At 44.3% G+C, this 15,507-nt stretch overlaps 1 protein-coding gene across 6 annotated transcripts in view; it reads right to left on the bottom strand.

Annotated features, from left to right (window-relative positions):
• Nucleotides 1-1,066: 1,066 nt before the first annotated feature.
• DPP8 (dipeptidyl peptidase 8) overlaps nt 1,067-15,507 on the bottom strand; it is a 31,550-nt gene continuing 17,109 nt past the window's right edge. For 5 of the 6 annotated variants that reach the window (XM_042804062.1, XM_032994308.2, XM_032994309.2 and 2 more), the window contains 9 exons: nt 14,916-14,995; nt 12,792-12,944; nt 12,028-12,163; nt 11,084-11,229; nt 10,094-10,240; nt 9,162-9,314; nt 6,971-7,113; nt 6,127-6,238; nt 1,067-5,521 (listed from right to left, as the gene is read on the bottom strand). In XM_042804062.1, coding sequence (XP_042659996.1) covers nt 5,399-5,521; nt 6,127-6,238; nt 6,971-7,113; nt 9,162-9,314; nt 10,094-10,240; nt 11,084-11,229; nt 12,028-12,163; nt 12,792-12,944; nt 14,916-14,995 — 1,193 coding nt within the window. In that variant the 3' untranslated portion in view covers nt 1,067-5,398. Of the gene's footprint in view, nt 5,522-6,126; nt 6,239-6,970; nt 7,114-9,161; nt 9,315-10,093; nt 10,241-11,083; nt 11,230-12,027; nt 12,164-12,791; nt 12,945-14,915; nt 14,996-15,507 lie in introns of those variants that run through there. The other variant, XM_042804063.1, reaches the window with a different exon arrangement.

The raw sequence follows: 15,507 nt of genomic DNA, 5'->3' as shown, positions 1-15,507 counted from the left end.
TCTGCTCTGCCAGAGCAGGAACATTTTATAAGCCAGCAGGACAGCACAGATGGAAAACCGAGTTTACAATATTAACATTTCCAGGATTAAGACCCACGGGTGTTTCCAACTAGCACAAAGAATTGCCAGAGTTTATATCAAATGATACTGCTGAAAGCTCACCTCGATTCCTCCATCTCCAGTGACTGTGGAAGGGGTGGCTGCAGGGTAGGTGTAGCATTTCCCTGCTCATCCCACCCCAAACTGCAGTACCCAACGAGGCATTAGGGCACCTGGAAGAAGACAGAAACATTTTGTTATAATAAAATCCCCCAGGCACAGCAGCATATGGAGAAACCTCCCTCCCTGCTCTCTGGTGATGAAGACACACCTGCACACCCACCTCAATGCACCAGCAGGTCCCACCACCAGCCACAACCCAAAAGCCCACGGCCAGTTGTTGGTGTGACACTTGTGTGCTTGTTCATGTTGCACAAGGGCTCCTGAATGCTCCGGGGGAAGATTTGCCATGTTATGGTAGGGCCTACACAAACACCAGAGGGAGACACAGTGCCATGTATCAACAGAAGGTTGGTTACCAGCATAGTCCTGAAAGCCACCAAAACAGGGGGTGCTTCCCTGTGGGTGAAAAATCAGGAAGGCACAAGTTCCAATGTGAATCGGGACTGCCCCGAGTGCCCCCCAGCCCTTTTGGGGCAGCACTAGGTGGAACCGGAGTGCCAGGGAAGCTGCGGATGTGCCGTAGCTGGTGCGACAGCTCCAGCTGGTGGCTGCCAAGGGCTGCTAACCACATTCACACAGAAACATTTAGGAGGGGGAACATGGTGATGCCAAGCAAATGCCTGATCTTCCTGTTTTTATCAGTCTACCTAACCACAAGGGAAAGGAAAAATCGCAGATGCTTTTGCTAAACACCCAACATGTATATAAAACACACACGCACATTTTCCATCATTGCTGCTTTCCACAGTGCAATGAGGGAAGAGATTTAATTACACACAAATTCTACTAAATCAAGAAGAGAGACAGTTGAAACTAGGGGGGGAAAAAAAAACATTTAATTCAATTTATTTAGCAGCATCTTTATTGCAACAAAGGTTTTGTAATAAAACGCAGCAAAACTAATGTCTCCACTTTACATGATTAAAAGCCATGTAGCTAGAAAGGTGGGGGAGGGAGGGAGACCAATAAACCCACTGGAGTGAGACATGCAATTTTGTTAACGCAAACAGCAGGCACTTCATGTTCTAAAATTAAACACCTGAACTTCTACTGTGCAGAACATCCAAGTAAAAACCACATGAAGATCTCTCTTCCCCTTCCAAAGGAGCGGCCTGGAGAACCGTGAGGGGGACACAAAGTCTTTACAGGGTTCTGGTACTCAAGTAATCAGGCAATTCAAGGCAGTGTCCTAATCTGGCCGATTATTTATTTATACTCTATTATTGCCTCGTCAAAAGTTGAGCGTCACACCAGCAGCCAAACAGCCTGCCTTACACACGGACATACACAGCAGAAACACAGCCCACTCTTCCTGGTAGGGAGTAAGGGCTGGGACCCCCAGGCTCAGAGTTTGTGACTTCTCCATAATTAGCCACACAGGCTCAGATGTACAGTGCTCCAGGGTTAAAGCATTACCCTGCTCAGAAAGTGTTTCCATAGCCTATTCCCAAATGCCACTAGTAAGTACGGAATGCATTTTCCATTCTAATATAATGAAGTCAGTTGATTTTCAAAGCTTTACTGGGTGCTTTGAACATTATTTCATTGAGTTTATAAAAATCAAGCCATTCTGTGTAGATACCAATTCTACTCCATTCTGCATAGAAAGAGATAATTGAAAACGAAGTGGGATAGAGGGTACAACTCCAATGCAAAGGGTAAAACCCAACAGCTTTGCACATTGCATACTCAGGAATTACTGGAAGCTGTGTTAGAAAGGGGCAAAAGAACGTTCCTCCACCAGAAACAAGCACAACCAATCCCAACCACTGCAAATGAGAAGAAACTGCTGGCATCAGTGCTCAACAACTTCAGTATCTCATTGCTCAGATCCCCATATTTCATATATATACTTTTAAATTATATGAAATGAAAACATTCATCTCAAAGACACCTGTGCAACTGATTTCCACCATGCAATGAAGGCTCAGATCCTGCTCCTGCTCAGAGCAGGTGTCCTGCTGGGCACAGAGCAAACCTCTGCTGAAGGCAGGGACATACTAACGTCTGGTTTGGGAGCCACAGAGATAGTTCCTCCTCACATTGTTTTTGCTCCACAACCTCCCTTGTATGTGCTCCCCCAGGATCTCACTAGCTCTGCTTAGAACTCGCATTAACCAAGACATTTTTTTAACATGCAGGAAGTGACAAAGTATAATCCCAAATATCAAACAGGCTGGACATCTCTTCTTGAGTGACAATACTATCTCCTGGACTGCAAGGTACGACCTTGTCCTGGAGCAGGTGAGTCCAGCGGCGCTGAGCAGAGCAAAACCAACACTCTCCATTCCAGATCTGGACCAACACTTTGCCATACAAGATACAGCACTACTACTCCCCCCCAAAAATACTGCTGCAACAGTCCTCAGCACTAACACCATCCTACCTCTGCAGTCTCAACTGCAACGGGCTTTGCCCTTCTTCCTGTGTCACTGGGAATTTAGTCGTTGACTGTGTAGGGCTGGATCAGACCTCATATAAAGCATCTCTCACACCTTCACCTACAAGCAGGCGTCTTTTGCAAGAACTACAATACTCTGATAGTAAATCTTCCCAGCATTTCCACAGCTTAAGAGAGCATGGGGTCTTAAAGTGCTTAACCACTGTAAAAACAAAAAAAAATACGTAGGAAAGAAAGAAATACATAATTTATGTTGCAAAATAGTGTACTTATAGTATGTTGTACTTTAATAGCTTTTCGATATATATATTTAAAAGAATAGAAGGATGCATTATTAAAAAGTTATATGTCAGCACTTACAATCACACCCTGTGTTAAATCAAAACCTATCCCAGTTTACTTGCATAACATTTAGGTTTTCAGTTCCCAAAAAAGCACTGTTTATGAAGGCCATTTTTGTTCTGTTTTTTAAACAAAATGATCAATTTAGTCTTAAAAATCATATACATTTACATTCAAGGGTCATCACCTCTAGAAAAAGAACAAAACCACCCCAAAAAGCAAGTTAATTTAATATTGAACAAAATATAAACAACCTTGGAAAAGGTGATACTATCCCACGTGTAATTTTATACATATATGTATATATGAACAGATATAGATATATGTATATATAATACAGCATAAACACGGAAGGAACACAATGGAATTCCATAGTAAAAACTTATATTTGTTTCTACTCACTGTCATGTTGTGTTCAAATGCTTTGTCTCTCAGTACTGACTACAGCACACTCCATAGGGATGCTGCATGCGCTTCAGTCGCAATTAACTACTAAGTGAAAACATGATAGGAGTGGGGCTCCTTCCCTGCCACGCCTTTCCCAAAATAAAACTGTAAGCCTGTTACTGACCTGCTAATGATATTTTAACTGATCCACTTATAAGCACTGTGATCTGACAAGCAGAAACCAAGCATTCTCACCTCGGAGGAAATCTGCATTTACTGTATGTCAGTTGGCTTTGGCTATCTTTTGTGTAACCCAAAAACCAGATCCTGTTCTTACAGACATTTTACAACCGTGTAACTGCACCAGCTCCAATAGCTTTGGTGCATATGCCCAGCAGCCTAGCTGAAAAACGATGCGGTTTGATACAATACAGCCAGATTGGGTTAAATCCCGGAGTCTCAGGATCAAGCTGAACAGTACAAAAGCAAGGAAAATACAAGGTTACAACATGTGGAGTACTAAGAGCGTAAACACTGAGAGTGATTCCAGATTTTTAGAAGATTAAAAGAAAATCATGCTCTGCTTCTCTCTAGCACCAAAACAGAAAGAAAAGGAAGTTCTTAGGTTTCTAAGAAAACCATTAAAACTTATAGGAGTCTCAGAGGCAAGCCCCAAGGGGAGAATTTCCTGGATTAAAGAGAATCATTTTGCTATGGATTTCTATCCTAAACGACCTGTTGCAAGTTAAAAGTGACTTCACACACTTATGATGCTTTTTAGCCAAGCCTGTTGCTTAGTTAAAACCTCACTAGCAAAAACACAACTGGGATTGCATATCCTTTAGGCTTAGCGGGGTTACCTTAAACTATGCAGAAAGGGGCTTCTGAAATACAGCATCATAATCATGCTACACAGCAGTGCTAGAAAGGACCAAGGAATGAAGAACTGAACAGAGTACGAGCCTGGGAAATAGTTCCTCAAATAAAGCACGAAATTTAATGACACAGTTCAGTATTGCCTCACATGTAGTGTTCGTAAGGTCTCGCCTCACCAAATCCTCCACAGACCTTTGAATTATAAAATCGTTAAAAGGATGCATATACCTGTATCATGATGATGTGATGATAAGAAGACAGTATTGCAAAACCAGCTCCAGAATGAACGTCAGGGACATATGTCAAGCTTAAAAGTGCAGCCCGCTTCTCATTGTTTTAAAATTTAAAGAGTTTCAGCTCATTGACTTAAGTTAGTTTGCATTTCAGAATAAAAGACTGTTATGCCCATATCACAGTAAAATATCATTTCACTTCCCCACTGAAATCAAGTACAATCAGGATAGGATGTCAAGCTGCTGAAAGAAAAATCAAACAAACTGAAAAAAAGTATGACTTATCCTCAGGAGAGAAGAAATCATCGAAAAGAACCTGGCATCAATTGAACCGAATCCAAAATTTAAATTCTTCAGGAGGCAGCTTAAAAGTCATCTTTCTTAAAAAACAATTAACACCTAGATAGGTGATGTGTCTAGCTTGTGACCAGCTTCTAAGGAGTGAGACACGTGCCTTTCATGAAGCCAAAAGGCTATATGATAGCATTTAAAATGTAATACAAGTTGTAACCATTCAGGTAAACTCTTGCTGTGTAGTGAGTAAATCATCCAGTATTATGTAATAAGGTACCAAGGAACACACTGTAAAAATACATCAATTATGTCATTATGCTTTTAAAAAGTGAAGATCTGGTGTTGTAGAAGTATGTTATTTTCAGTTTCAGCTCCTCCCCCAAGAGAACACCCATGGTACTGCATTATACCACAGACGTGTAACTTTATTTACATCTTAAGCTTTAAAGTTATTAGGTCACCGTACTTTAATTTCCTGTATGGCACCAAATTTACTTTAAAAAAAGTGTCTGTGTGTGTGTGTGTGTACGTGTGTGTATGTGTGGCAGGCACCAAAATGCAATGTTCCATCCCATTTTCTCTGGTTTCCTACATCTCCTTGTTCGGTAAAGCAGCCAGTGGAGCAGAGTTCTGCAGAGGTCAGTTACATTGCCTTCAGGGCAGCAATACGAGAGCCCAGGTTCTCTTGCAGGTAATACAGTAGATGGAGTTCATAGTGCTCTCCCGACTCAGGTACCCTTATACTGTGTCTCTCCTGAGGGTAGATCTAAAATATAAAATAAAGTTGTAAGTATCCACAAGAGTTGCAGGCATCAACACTTAAACCAGTCCCCAGAGCCACATTCAATATGTCCATGTAATCTACCTGCATGAACTCTGCACCTGAGCGAATACATCCCATCCTCCACTGCACAAACACGGAGACAACCACTGCACCCTCTAATCCAGCTAGTGCTGCACTGGAGGTGATCAGCCTGGCTGAAGAGAGGCAGATCCTGTCCAGAGCCATCACATAAATCAGCATGCTCCCTGTTCTGCAGCATGGGGTGGGATACCTGGGCTACATCTGCACAGAACCAGCAGGGATTGATTAAATGCATAACCCTGTTCCACACTGCATAAACACTGCTGTACTGACTCTAAACTGCAGAGCTCCTCAGGAGCAGCCTTAACTGCTCTTAACTGCTCATTCGCCTAATATTTTTTTTTGTTTACTCATAAAATCTTCCCTTTAAAAAAATGTTAGTCTCAAATACTACAGTTTTATCCTAGAATTCCAAGGTGCCCAGCAGAGCCATGTTACAAGTTCCAATTCTGGACTCCCGAGTCAAAGACAGACCCATTACCTTCACATCCCAGTTCTGGCCTTACCTGTAAGTCATACGGTTTCCCAGCCCTCACTAAAAAGCTGAGCAAAATACTAGTGTGTGCAAAGTGAACATTCTCATCCAAGAATCCATGTAGCAGCAGCAGACGGTTTGGTCTGAGAAAAGCAAGAGACAAACATTTCTAGATAGCATCCCAGAACCTGCCAGTCATTTTATAGTCCACAAACATCCCTTCAAAAACACTCAACAGAAAAAAATATTTGCATTGCAGACAGTGATTTCACTATTGTAAATTGCTCTGGATGGACGTGTCTCCCAAATGATTCTTTCCTCCTCTAAAAATTCTTCCTGTATACGCACACCATGGTCAGACCTTTCATCTGTGTATCTTCTTTATTCTCAGAACTATTTACTAGCTTGGACAATACAATGTTTAACACTTGCTCAGAATCACTGCTGGTTTTCAGCTCTTTGGCAAGAAAGCCCATGGTCTCAGCCTGCTCTGCAGACAAGCTCTGTGCTGATAGAGCCTTAGAGCATGCAGAAAGCATTCTGATCAACTAATTTTTGTCTAGCTTAATGCGGCTCTGAAGTGTTAATCACATAATTGAAGATATGTTTGTAATTTCTTTAGAAAGATAGTCTTTAATTACAGCTAGTATAAAAGGGATTACATGGAATGGCCTGTAAGCATGCAAATGTTCATTCAAGTCTATTAAGCTTATTAGTGTTGGGTTTTGGTCATTTTTAACATTTATTTATTATATAATACTAGCATTTGTGACTCCCAGATTAAATTGCCAATAACAGGGAGATACAAGTGTGTCCATGGGGCTTGAACTTTCCTGGTAGGAAAAGTAGGAGGCAAGAACCAGAACCAAACTTACTCAGAAGGAAACTTCTCAGCTTGCATGGCCACCGAACCTAGGTAATAGCCCTGCTCGTTGTGATCCGGGTGGCCCATGTAGCGCTCTGTGTAACCAGTGTCATAGAAAATCCACAGCGTGACGGGTGCTCCGGCAATGGCAACCTGCAAATTCAACAGCATCAGGAGGGGAATGACAACACCTGACCCTGCTGATCTGGTGATGTCCCTCTCTCCCACAGCTCTATCCCACTGCAACTATAAATTGCCCAAAACACTCTGGTAAGTTTGCCTCCAGTGGAAAAAGAAAAGCAATCCTCACTCTCCCACAGTTCATACGTATCAGCACAGTTCAGCTACGACTTACATGTGCTAAAAACAAGGCAAATGCTGAAAACTAGGAAGATCCTTACAGACAAATCAGAAGCAACACCGATCACATGCAAGGCCTGCTGAGGGAAGTGGATTTTGTCCAAAATGCAAAGTGCACTGCTTTTGGGTTTCAAAACTTTTGTTCATTTGAATGTCTAAAAGCAAACAGGATCGATAGCTCCCTAAGGCTCAGCAAACTATCTTGCATAGCTACCACCAGCTTGCAGAGAAAAAAAAAAAAAAAAAAAAACCATACTAAAAAAACCCTTTGCAAGGCATGTATTTTTAAAAGTAAAAATATAACAATCCTTAAGGACTTGAGACAAGTAATTATTAAACCTCCCAGGAATATTCAGGTTGGACTTAGACAAAGCAAGAGCAGCCACAAAGAACAAAACATATCCCAAGAGCAATATCCAGCTCATACCACATCTCTACCTTTAAGACTTGCCCAACAGCAGCCTGGCCATTTACTATAGTGGTATAAAGTCACGAAATCACAAGAGCATCTCTTCAGCACCTCTCCCCATCCCCAGGCTGCCCTCCTGGCTGCTTCAGAACACACTGCTATGAAGCAGCATGGGCAATTTGATCTGGGAATAGATCAGTCTGCAAAGAAAGTATTTTCTCAGAGCAGAAAAGAGGGGAGGAGGAAGAGAAAGAGGTGTCGTTTTTCAGCAGGATTGTTTCCCTTAGTTGGTTCACACCACAAAGCGCTTGGCTGACACAAAGCAGGCAACAGCTGAGACTATATACGGTACCTTCAGCATAGGTGACCTGAGATTGGTATAGTTATAATGCAATAATTATTGCAAGCTCAACAGACTAAAAGTTCAAAGCTCTCTTACACAGTTCCAGAGAGGGAATACCCTTCTGTGCTCAGCTGAATGGGGTGAACAGTGGTTTCTTCTCACCTAGCTCACCAGAACAGACCCTCAGATATTCCAGTAAAACTAGCCTACCTTAGCAGCCCCACACTCCTCTTACATGCCAGGCTTCTTGGGTGGCAAGCGTGTTCTGCCCAAAAGCACCCTGCTCGCATTAATGCAGGAAGCCTCATGGACAACACCACACCTTCTCATCAGGTCAAGATTATGTCTGGCTCATTTGGAGCTGGGGGAAGCAAGCACAGTGATGGTGCAGTCACACCATGCTCTTTGAGGTGGTTACACTCAAATAAGAACACCACACTCTCCTGAAGAGAAAAGCTGCAAATGTTTGTGGAGAGGTAGGAAAGTGCAGCACTTCATTGCACAAATGCAATTTTCTGTTTTGAGGCATCTCTGTTAGTATTGGCATCCCTGTCTCTGAAAAGCTGAATCCCATAGCTGTACCAGTACAGACTCAATGCAAGTACCAGTCCCAGACATGTCTCGGAGCCTGACAATGACAGCAGGCTTAGAGTATCTTATCCCCATGCTTCACAGAGAAACACAAGTGGAGAGAACTGAGGAGACAACCCAAGGTCACATAATAACTTATAACTGGTCCTGCAATATCCATTGATGGCTGGTTTTGGAAGGTAATGTAGCTTGTTAGCAGGCACTAGCCTTAAAGAGTGAATGGATTTTCAGATCTGTTGTCTGTGAAGTATCAAAAAATAACCAGAGCCTGGAAGCCTAATGAGAAATACTGTGGAAGAAACGTTTGCTAGGAAAGCAACTTCTCTCTGAAGTCACCCAAATAGAAGAGTCTTGACGGAAACAGTCAGAAGCACTGTCTTCCCACTTGTCTAGAGCAAGCTCAAAAGTCTTTGTGCTGTGAACACCCATGGGAGGCTACACGATTAAGGGAAAAATTCTGTCTGCACATCAGAATAAGTACTCAACGTATGAACATACCCTGAAAATATCTGACCTCTGCATTAAAGCCATAAGAGAGAGGTAGCCTCCATAGGACCAGCCATGAATGCCAACACGATCCAGATCAATGAAGTCATACTGTGATGCTAAATACTGCAGCCCTTCCACCTGATCATCAATTTCTATTTGTCCCTGGGAAGGGAGAGAAAAATGTAAGTTTTATTAGTGCCAGACAAAAGTTACATTCTCAGGATTTCCAAAGGTAACCACTTTCAGACCTTTGCTGCTCCTGTTTGTGCAGCACCCAACCACACACCATCACTCCGCTGTGTTAGACATGTTATAGAAAGATGACTCCTTTCCCCCGTAAGACAATAAATACATCCTAACCCACCTCCTAACTATCATTTTCTTCATTTATCTCCTTGCTTGGGGACAAGACTTTTCAGTGTTTTCACTTTTTGCTGTTACAAAAGCAAGGCTTCATTCTAGGTCTGTGCATGAAAATGCCATTCCCAACAGAGTGCTACACTGCAAAGCCAGCAGAGCCTAGCACAGGCCCTGCCTGCCAGTACACACGGCCAAACACGCTCACCACCTCCAGCCTGACACAGGAACTGCCCTAAATAGTAACCCATGGTGTGAATGAAACCATCCTGCTTCAAGTGAGCAGCACAGCATTTCTGGTGGGAGTCACAGACCCCCTTATGAAGCACCTTGTGTTAATGCCTGCCAAGCTGGAGTTGGTTCGCAACCTTAAAACCTGACGTTGTATCTTTCCCACACTGAGCATCTTTCCTCCCTCAAATCCACACTGCTCAACTATGCACAGTTCCCCTCCCCAAACCTAGGCAGCGTCACACAGGCAATGCTGGGCATCTGTGCCAAATCAGTGCTTCAGCTCAGATAACACTGGGACTCAAATCTGTCTCTGGCTGAAAACGAAGAGCCAGACTCAGAGCTCCACTTACCATTTTGTACTTAAAGGCTCCTTCAAACTTCAGCCCTCGGTGGCAGGACCCCCTGTTGTCAATGACAACAACAACATAGCCTAAAGAGGCCAAAGTGTTCAAACGGAAATACTTGATTCCTTTAAACCGATTGTTCACTAGCTGTACCTGGAATAGATGAGCAACAATGACACAACCACATATGTAATGGAATCCAGATGTCACCTCTTAATCCAATTTCAGATTTTATTTATATTTACCTTCCTTTAAATGTTTTACACATTTTTATAATGTAAAGTTTTCAAGATCCCTCCGCCCTGCCGCAAGACTCCCGCTCCCTGCTTGTGATCTTCTATCAAATAAACTCTCTTCCCCCAGTAACAAGCCCTTCTGTGTCACGGATATGAAGAGCTGTACTGAGTTCCTTTGCAGCACCAACAGGCACAGAGCAAGGGGGGCAGCTGCTGACTGCACATCCCAACCCCGAGCCTGCAGCTCTGCTCTCCACTCTGTTCTTTCCCTGGAGAAAAATCTTTCCCTTCACCAAGTCTCACACCAGCTGCCTTGGACCACAGCAGGGCTCAGCAGACTTGGGGGAACTAAAGCAGGGCTAAGGGGCTCATCAGTGGGAGAAGGACGACTGGGGAGGAAGCTCTCCTCAGCACACACTGGTAATGGCTTGTGCTAACAGAAAGCTCCCCTCACATACACATGGGGGAAATGAAAACAAAGAACAGGAGCCCCTATGGAGGAGAGGGGAGATAGAACAGGGAACACAGATTATGGGCACTCACTTTTTGCCCAGTTCCAGCTCTGTTCCTCCATACCTGCTCTCTGGCAAGTGGCAGTGCCTTGATCTACGACCTGGAAATCATGACTGCTTACAGCACTTTTGGCCAAGCAGCTACTCACCAAACAGGCAAAACACTGCATGCTACCCTCGGCACGGAGCAGGAACTGTTGGTACAGAGCAGTGGAGTGATCCATGCCAGCCCAATACGCCACACTCACCTGAGGCCCTCCATAGATGAAGAGCACAGTGGGGTACTTCTTTCCAGGCTGCAGATTGTGAGGTTTGTACATCATCCCATATAGCGTAAACCCCGTAGAGCTCTCGAATGAGAATACTTCTGGGGGAATGTAATCAGGAAGAGGGCCTGCCACAGGAGGGAACAGAAGAGAGCCTGGTTTAAAAGCAAATGGATGAACAACACAGCTCTGCTTCAGCTCTGTCCCATCAGCAATCTCACTGCAATCCCAGTGGAGCTTTCCCACACTTTCCAGTGGATGTGGCTGGGACCAGGCAGAGGCTGGGGATGCCCCAGTTCTAGAGGAGCTTTCTCAGTCTTACTATGTTCCCATCCCTGCTCTCCTGTGAACAGCAGCAACTCTTCTCCCCTAACACAGCAAGTACAGGTATCCCATCCCTTCCTAACCTCGCTTAGGGCTCACTACATTAATACATGGAAAGCACAGGATATGGAGTATGCCTTAGGGAAGGACAAACAAAAGGGAACAGAAACACAATGGAAAAATAAAAGCCCAAGAGCTGTTTCACAAAGACATGAGTAGGCAGCAGCACACAACTATATAAGTGTACACCCCTCCCCAGAAGCATTATATATGCTCGTTAGCAGGCACATAGCACAGAGTAAATGAGTGCACTTAAACCCCTCCTCCAATGCTAAAACTGGCTGTCTACAGTTTCTACCTACTGACTCTGGCAGTAGAAACTTGGTAATTTTCACTCTAAATTCCTCCATGGCCAGTTTATACCCATTTGTTACTGAGCTGAAAACGTCATTCCTATACTTACAAGAGCTCCTCACCCAAGCAAAAGTTTCAGAAACGAGTCTAGTCACCCACAACAGCAAATCTCAAGCAAGCATATTCTGGGATAACCTTCATTCTGTGATCCTGGTTGTCCTTTTCCAGTTCCTTATACATGCCATTACCTGCTGAATCTAAAATGGTAGCCCAGAATTCCTTTGTCCTGTGAGCTGCATCATCTTCAGGTCCTGTCAGCCGGTAAAGCGACACACAGTGTGGGTTCTTCTGATTACTGTACTTGCTGATGAACATGTCACAATCCTAGGCAGAAAAAGAACTTTGAACTCCTCAGTGCAGAGGCACAAGCAGAAGTGATCATTTCTTTCTGCATTTAGATCTTTCAGAAGATGCTTATGGACCAAATTAAACCAGGAAGTCTGAGCACTAACAGCAGATAGACTGAGAAGCTGCAGTCCTTACCAAGACTCAGATACTAACACTTCAAAGCCAAAAATACACCTGCAAAACCAACAGTGGTACGAGGCCCTTGTCACACATGCTCTTTTGGGTAAAGCATTCCCAGCTGAACAGGCTACTGCTCCGGATGCCTGGAACCCCACTCAACACTGCCACAGGCTCATCTCCTCTGCTGATTGCTCTATAGCCCACTTCAGGGGAAAAGAGCCAGGCTCAGTTTCAAAAAATTCATCCTGGCTCCTTTTGCGTGAAGCGAGCTGAAGAGCAACTGAACTGGGAGGTCAAATCTGGTTTCCAGGGTGGGTTTACACACTCACTGTACAACATACAGGAGCACACAACACTGTGTAAAATATGCTTTTGTTATATTCAAATACATCCTTGTCTATTGATTGATGAAGGACAAGACTGGCAATAAGCCACAGCACACTCAGTCAGCCCCACCTATGCAGGGCCTCAGGCAGACAGGTACCTGGCTGACACAGCAGGCGTGAGAGTAACCATGTTCTGTCAGCCGCTTTACTTCTCCAGGATTCTCGTAGTTAACAACGTACAAGTGATGCTCTAAAGGTGAGTCTTTCGTGCCTTGAAAGTACACCAGTTTTTTGGCTTCATCAACATAGATCTGTCAAAACCAAAACAACATATCCCTCAATATTGTTTCTTGCCAAAACAATACCCAGTTCTACCACCTCCAAGTTTCATTCCCACCCACTGCCACAAAGTTGAGTTATAGCCCAACAATCTGCAAGGAATAAGCCAAATCACTGTTCTTACTGTCCACAATTCTGTCAGTTATGATTTGCACTTCACACCTTGTTGCTCAGCTCTCTCATGCAGGTCCTTTACTCTTCTCTGTTATTTTTTGCTATGCTAAATAGAATCATAGTTTGGCTTGGAAGGGACCTTTAAAGATTACCTACTCCAACCCCACTGCAGTGAGCAGGGACATCTTCAACTAGATCAGGTTGCTCAGAGTCCCGTCCAATCTGACCTTGAATGTTTCCAGGGATGGGGCATCTACAACCTCTCTGGGCAGCCTGTTCCAGTGTTTCACCAGTTTATTCCTTATATCTAGTCTAAGTCTACCCTCCTTTAGCTTAAAACCATTACCACTTCTCCTATTGCAACAGGCCCTGCTAAAACATTTGTCCTCATCTTTCATACAAGCCTCCTTTAAGCCCTGGGAGGCCGCTCGAAGGTCTCCCCGGAGCCTTCTCTTCTCCAGGCTGAACCCCCCCAACTCTCTCAGCCCGGCCTCCCAGGGGAGCTGCTCCAGACCTCCAGCATCTTCGTGGCCTCCTCTGGCCCCACTCGAGCAGCTCCTGTGTCCTTCTGCTGTTGGGGGCCCCCGAGCTGGACCCAGCACTGCAGGGGGGTCTCCCCAGAAGGGACCAGAGGGGAAGAATACCCTCCCTCCACCTGCTGCCCACCGTGCTCTGGATGCAGCGCAGGGCATGGCTGGCTTTCTGGGCTGTGAACGCACATTGGCAGCTCATGTCCAGCTTTTCATCCACCAGTACCCCCCCCAAGTCCTTCTCGGCAGGGCTGCTCTCCATCCCTTCATGTCTGAGCCTGTATTGATACCGGGGGTTGCCCCAACCCAGGCACAGCACTTTGGACTTGGCCTTGTTCAACCTCAGGAGGTTCACATGGGCCCACTTCTTGAGCTTGTCCATGCCTCTCTTAATGGCATCCCATCCCTCAAATAATTCTTCCCCCTTCTTTGTCATATTGCCACTCTTCAGATCCTTCCCCAAATCTTACATGATATAAACCACCCCAAAAGGAAATCAAGGCACCGGCTGACTGTAAACCATTGCCATGTAAAATATTCCTTAATTGTCCTTTCTTTTGGAGCAGACATCATAACAGATTCAAATGCAGGTCAACTCACACATCTCATTCCCTAACCCCATTTCTAACTACCATTTGGGAAGGATTTCAAAGACCTTTACAAAGTCCAAACCAATCAGTTCTCCCTGAACTGCTGTTTGACTCGAAAAAAGAATTCATCCAGCTCAGAGCAAAAAGAGTAAGTTTGGGGAGTATTCCTTCCCTCCTTGTGCAAGCTCACAGGCTACACGGAACATAAACACTGCATTCTGGCTCAAAAGGGACAGGGCTAACTGATTTATGCTGATCCCTCCCATGAGTATCTCTTGATTCCAGGACAGCAGTTGGACACCATCATGAGATCTTGCTGCTCACAGAACACGCAGAATTTTTGCTCCCTTCTCCTCCTCATTAAGCCTTAAACTTAGTGGGGAAGACTCCTTGTTGACAAGGATCCACACAGGAACATGCAGGAAAAGAATGCCAACTGATGTTGCCCGTGTTGCTTGCCCACTGCCAAAATCACCACCTCTGGTCCAGAACAGCGTATCAGAGGTAGAGGAGAATGACAGCACACTGCAAACCAAAAGTCCCACAATACGTATGCTCAAAGCTAATACCAGGGAGTGGCAATGTCCACTCTTCTCAGGGAGGAGAGCCTCACTAATGCAACATGTATGGATTGGTGAGGCCCTGGAGACCATCTCCCTGCAGCGTGTGCTGCTTGCAGGGTAACCATGCAGCAAGAGCAGAGGCTTACATTGGATCCGTGTCTGCCGAGCACTTCCCATTCTCCACTGGTAATTGCTATCTCCTCTTTGATGGGGCACTTGAAGTCACCTGCAAATAACCAACATACAAACAGAGATTTTACACTTCTATATTTTACCAAACACACGGTCACAATAACACTTCTTCCTTCCAAGCTTTTTTACTAAACTAAACCCAAGAGCAACCTGCCTCTGCAGAATACCCACACCTCTTCCAGCTCCCCAGACAAATGTGAGGGCTAGTATTATTTAACATTTTGTGAAACACATGGTAAAGGATTCACAGGATTCAACCTGAGGCCTGGAGGGGCTTGCTTGCCCTTTTTTTTTGTTAAGTATTTTGTCACCTGCACAGAAATAGAGGTTTTACACTGAAAAATGTGTGTTCAAAAGGAATCTCAGGTATCAAAACATGGGGAATTTTGCAACAGGGTGGGGAATAACTCTGGTTTTATAAGATTATTTCATTTCCCTTAGAATGAGGGAGATTTAGCAAGAAAAAGAAGTCAGATGCATTCAGAGAAATCTAATCAACCCAGAATATAATGCTATCTGGAGAACACAACTCTAGCAGTTGCATGA

This window comes from Tyto alba, unplaced genomic scaffold (assembly GCF_018691265.1).
Source record: "Tyto alba isolate M040663 unplaced genomic scaffold, T.alba_DEE_v4.0 Super-Scaffold_41, whole genome shotgun sequence".
NCBI classification, from domain to species: domain Eukaryota; kingdom Metazoa; phylum Chordata; class Aves; order Strigiformes; family Tytonidae; genus Tyto; species Tyto alba.
This window is presented reverse-complemented; position numbering and strand designations above follow the sequence as displayed.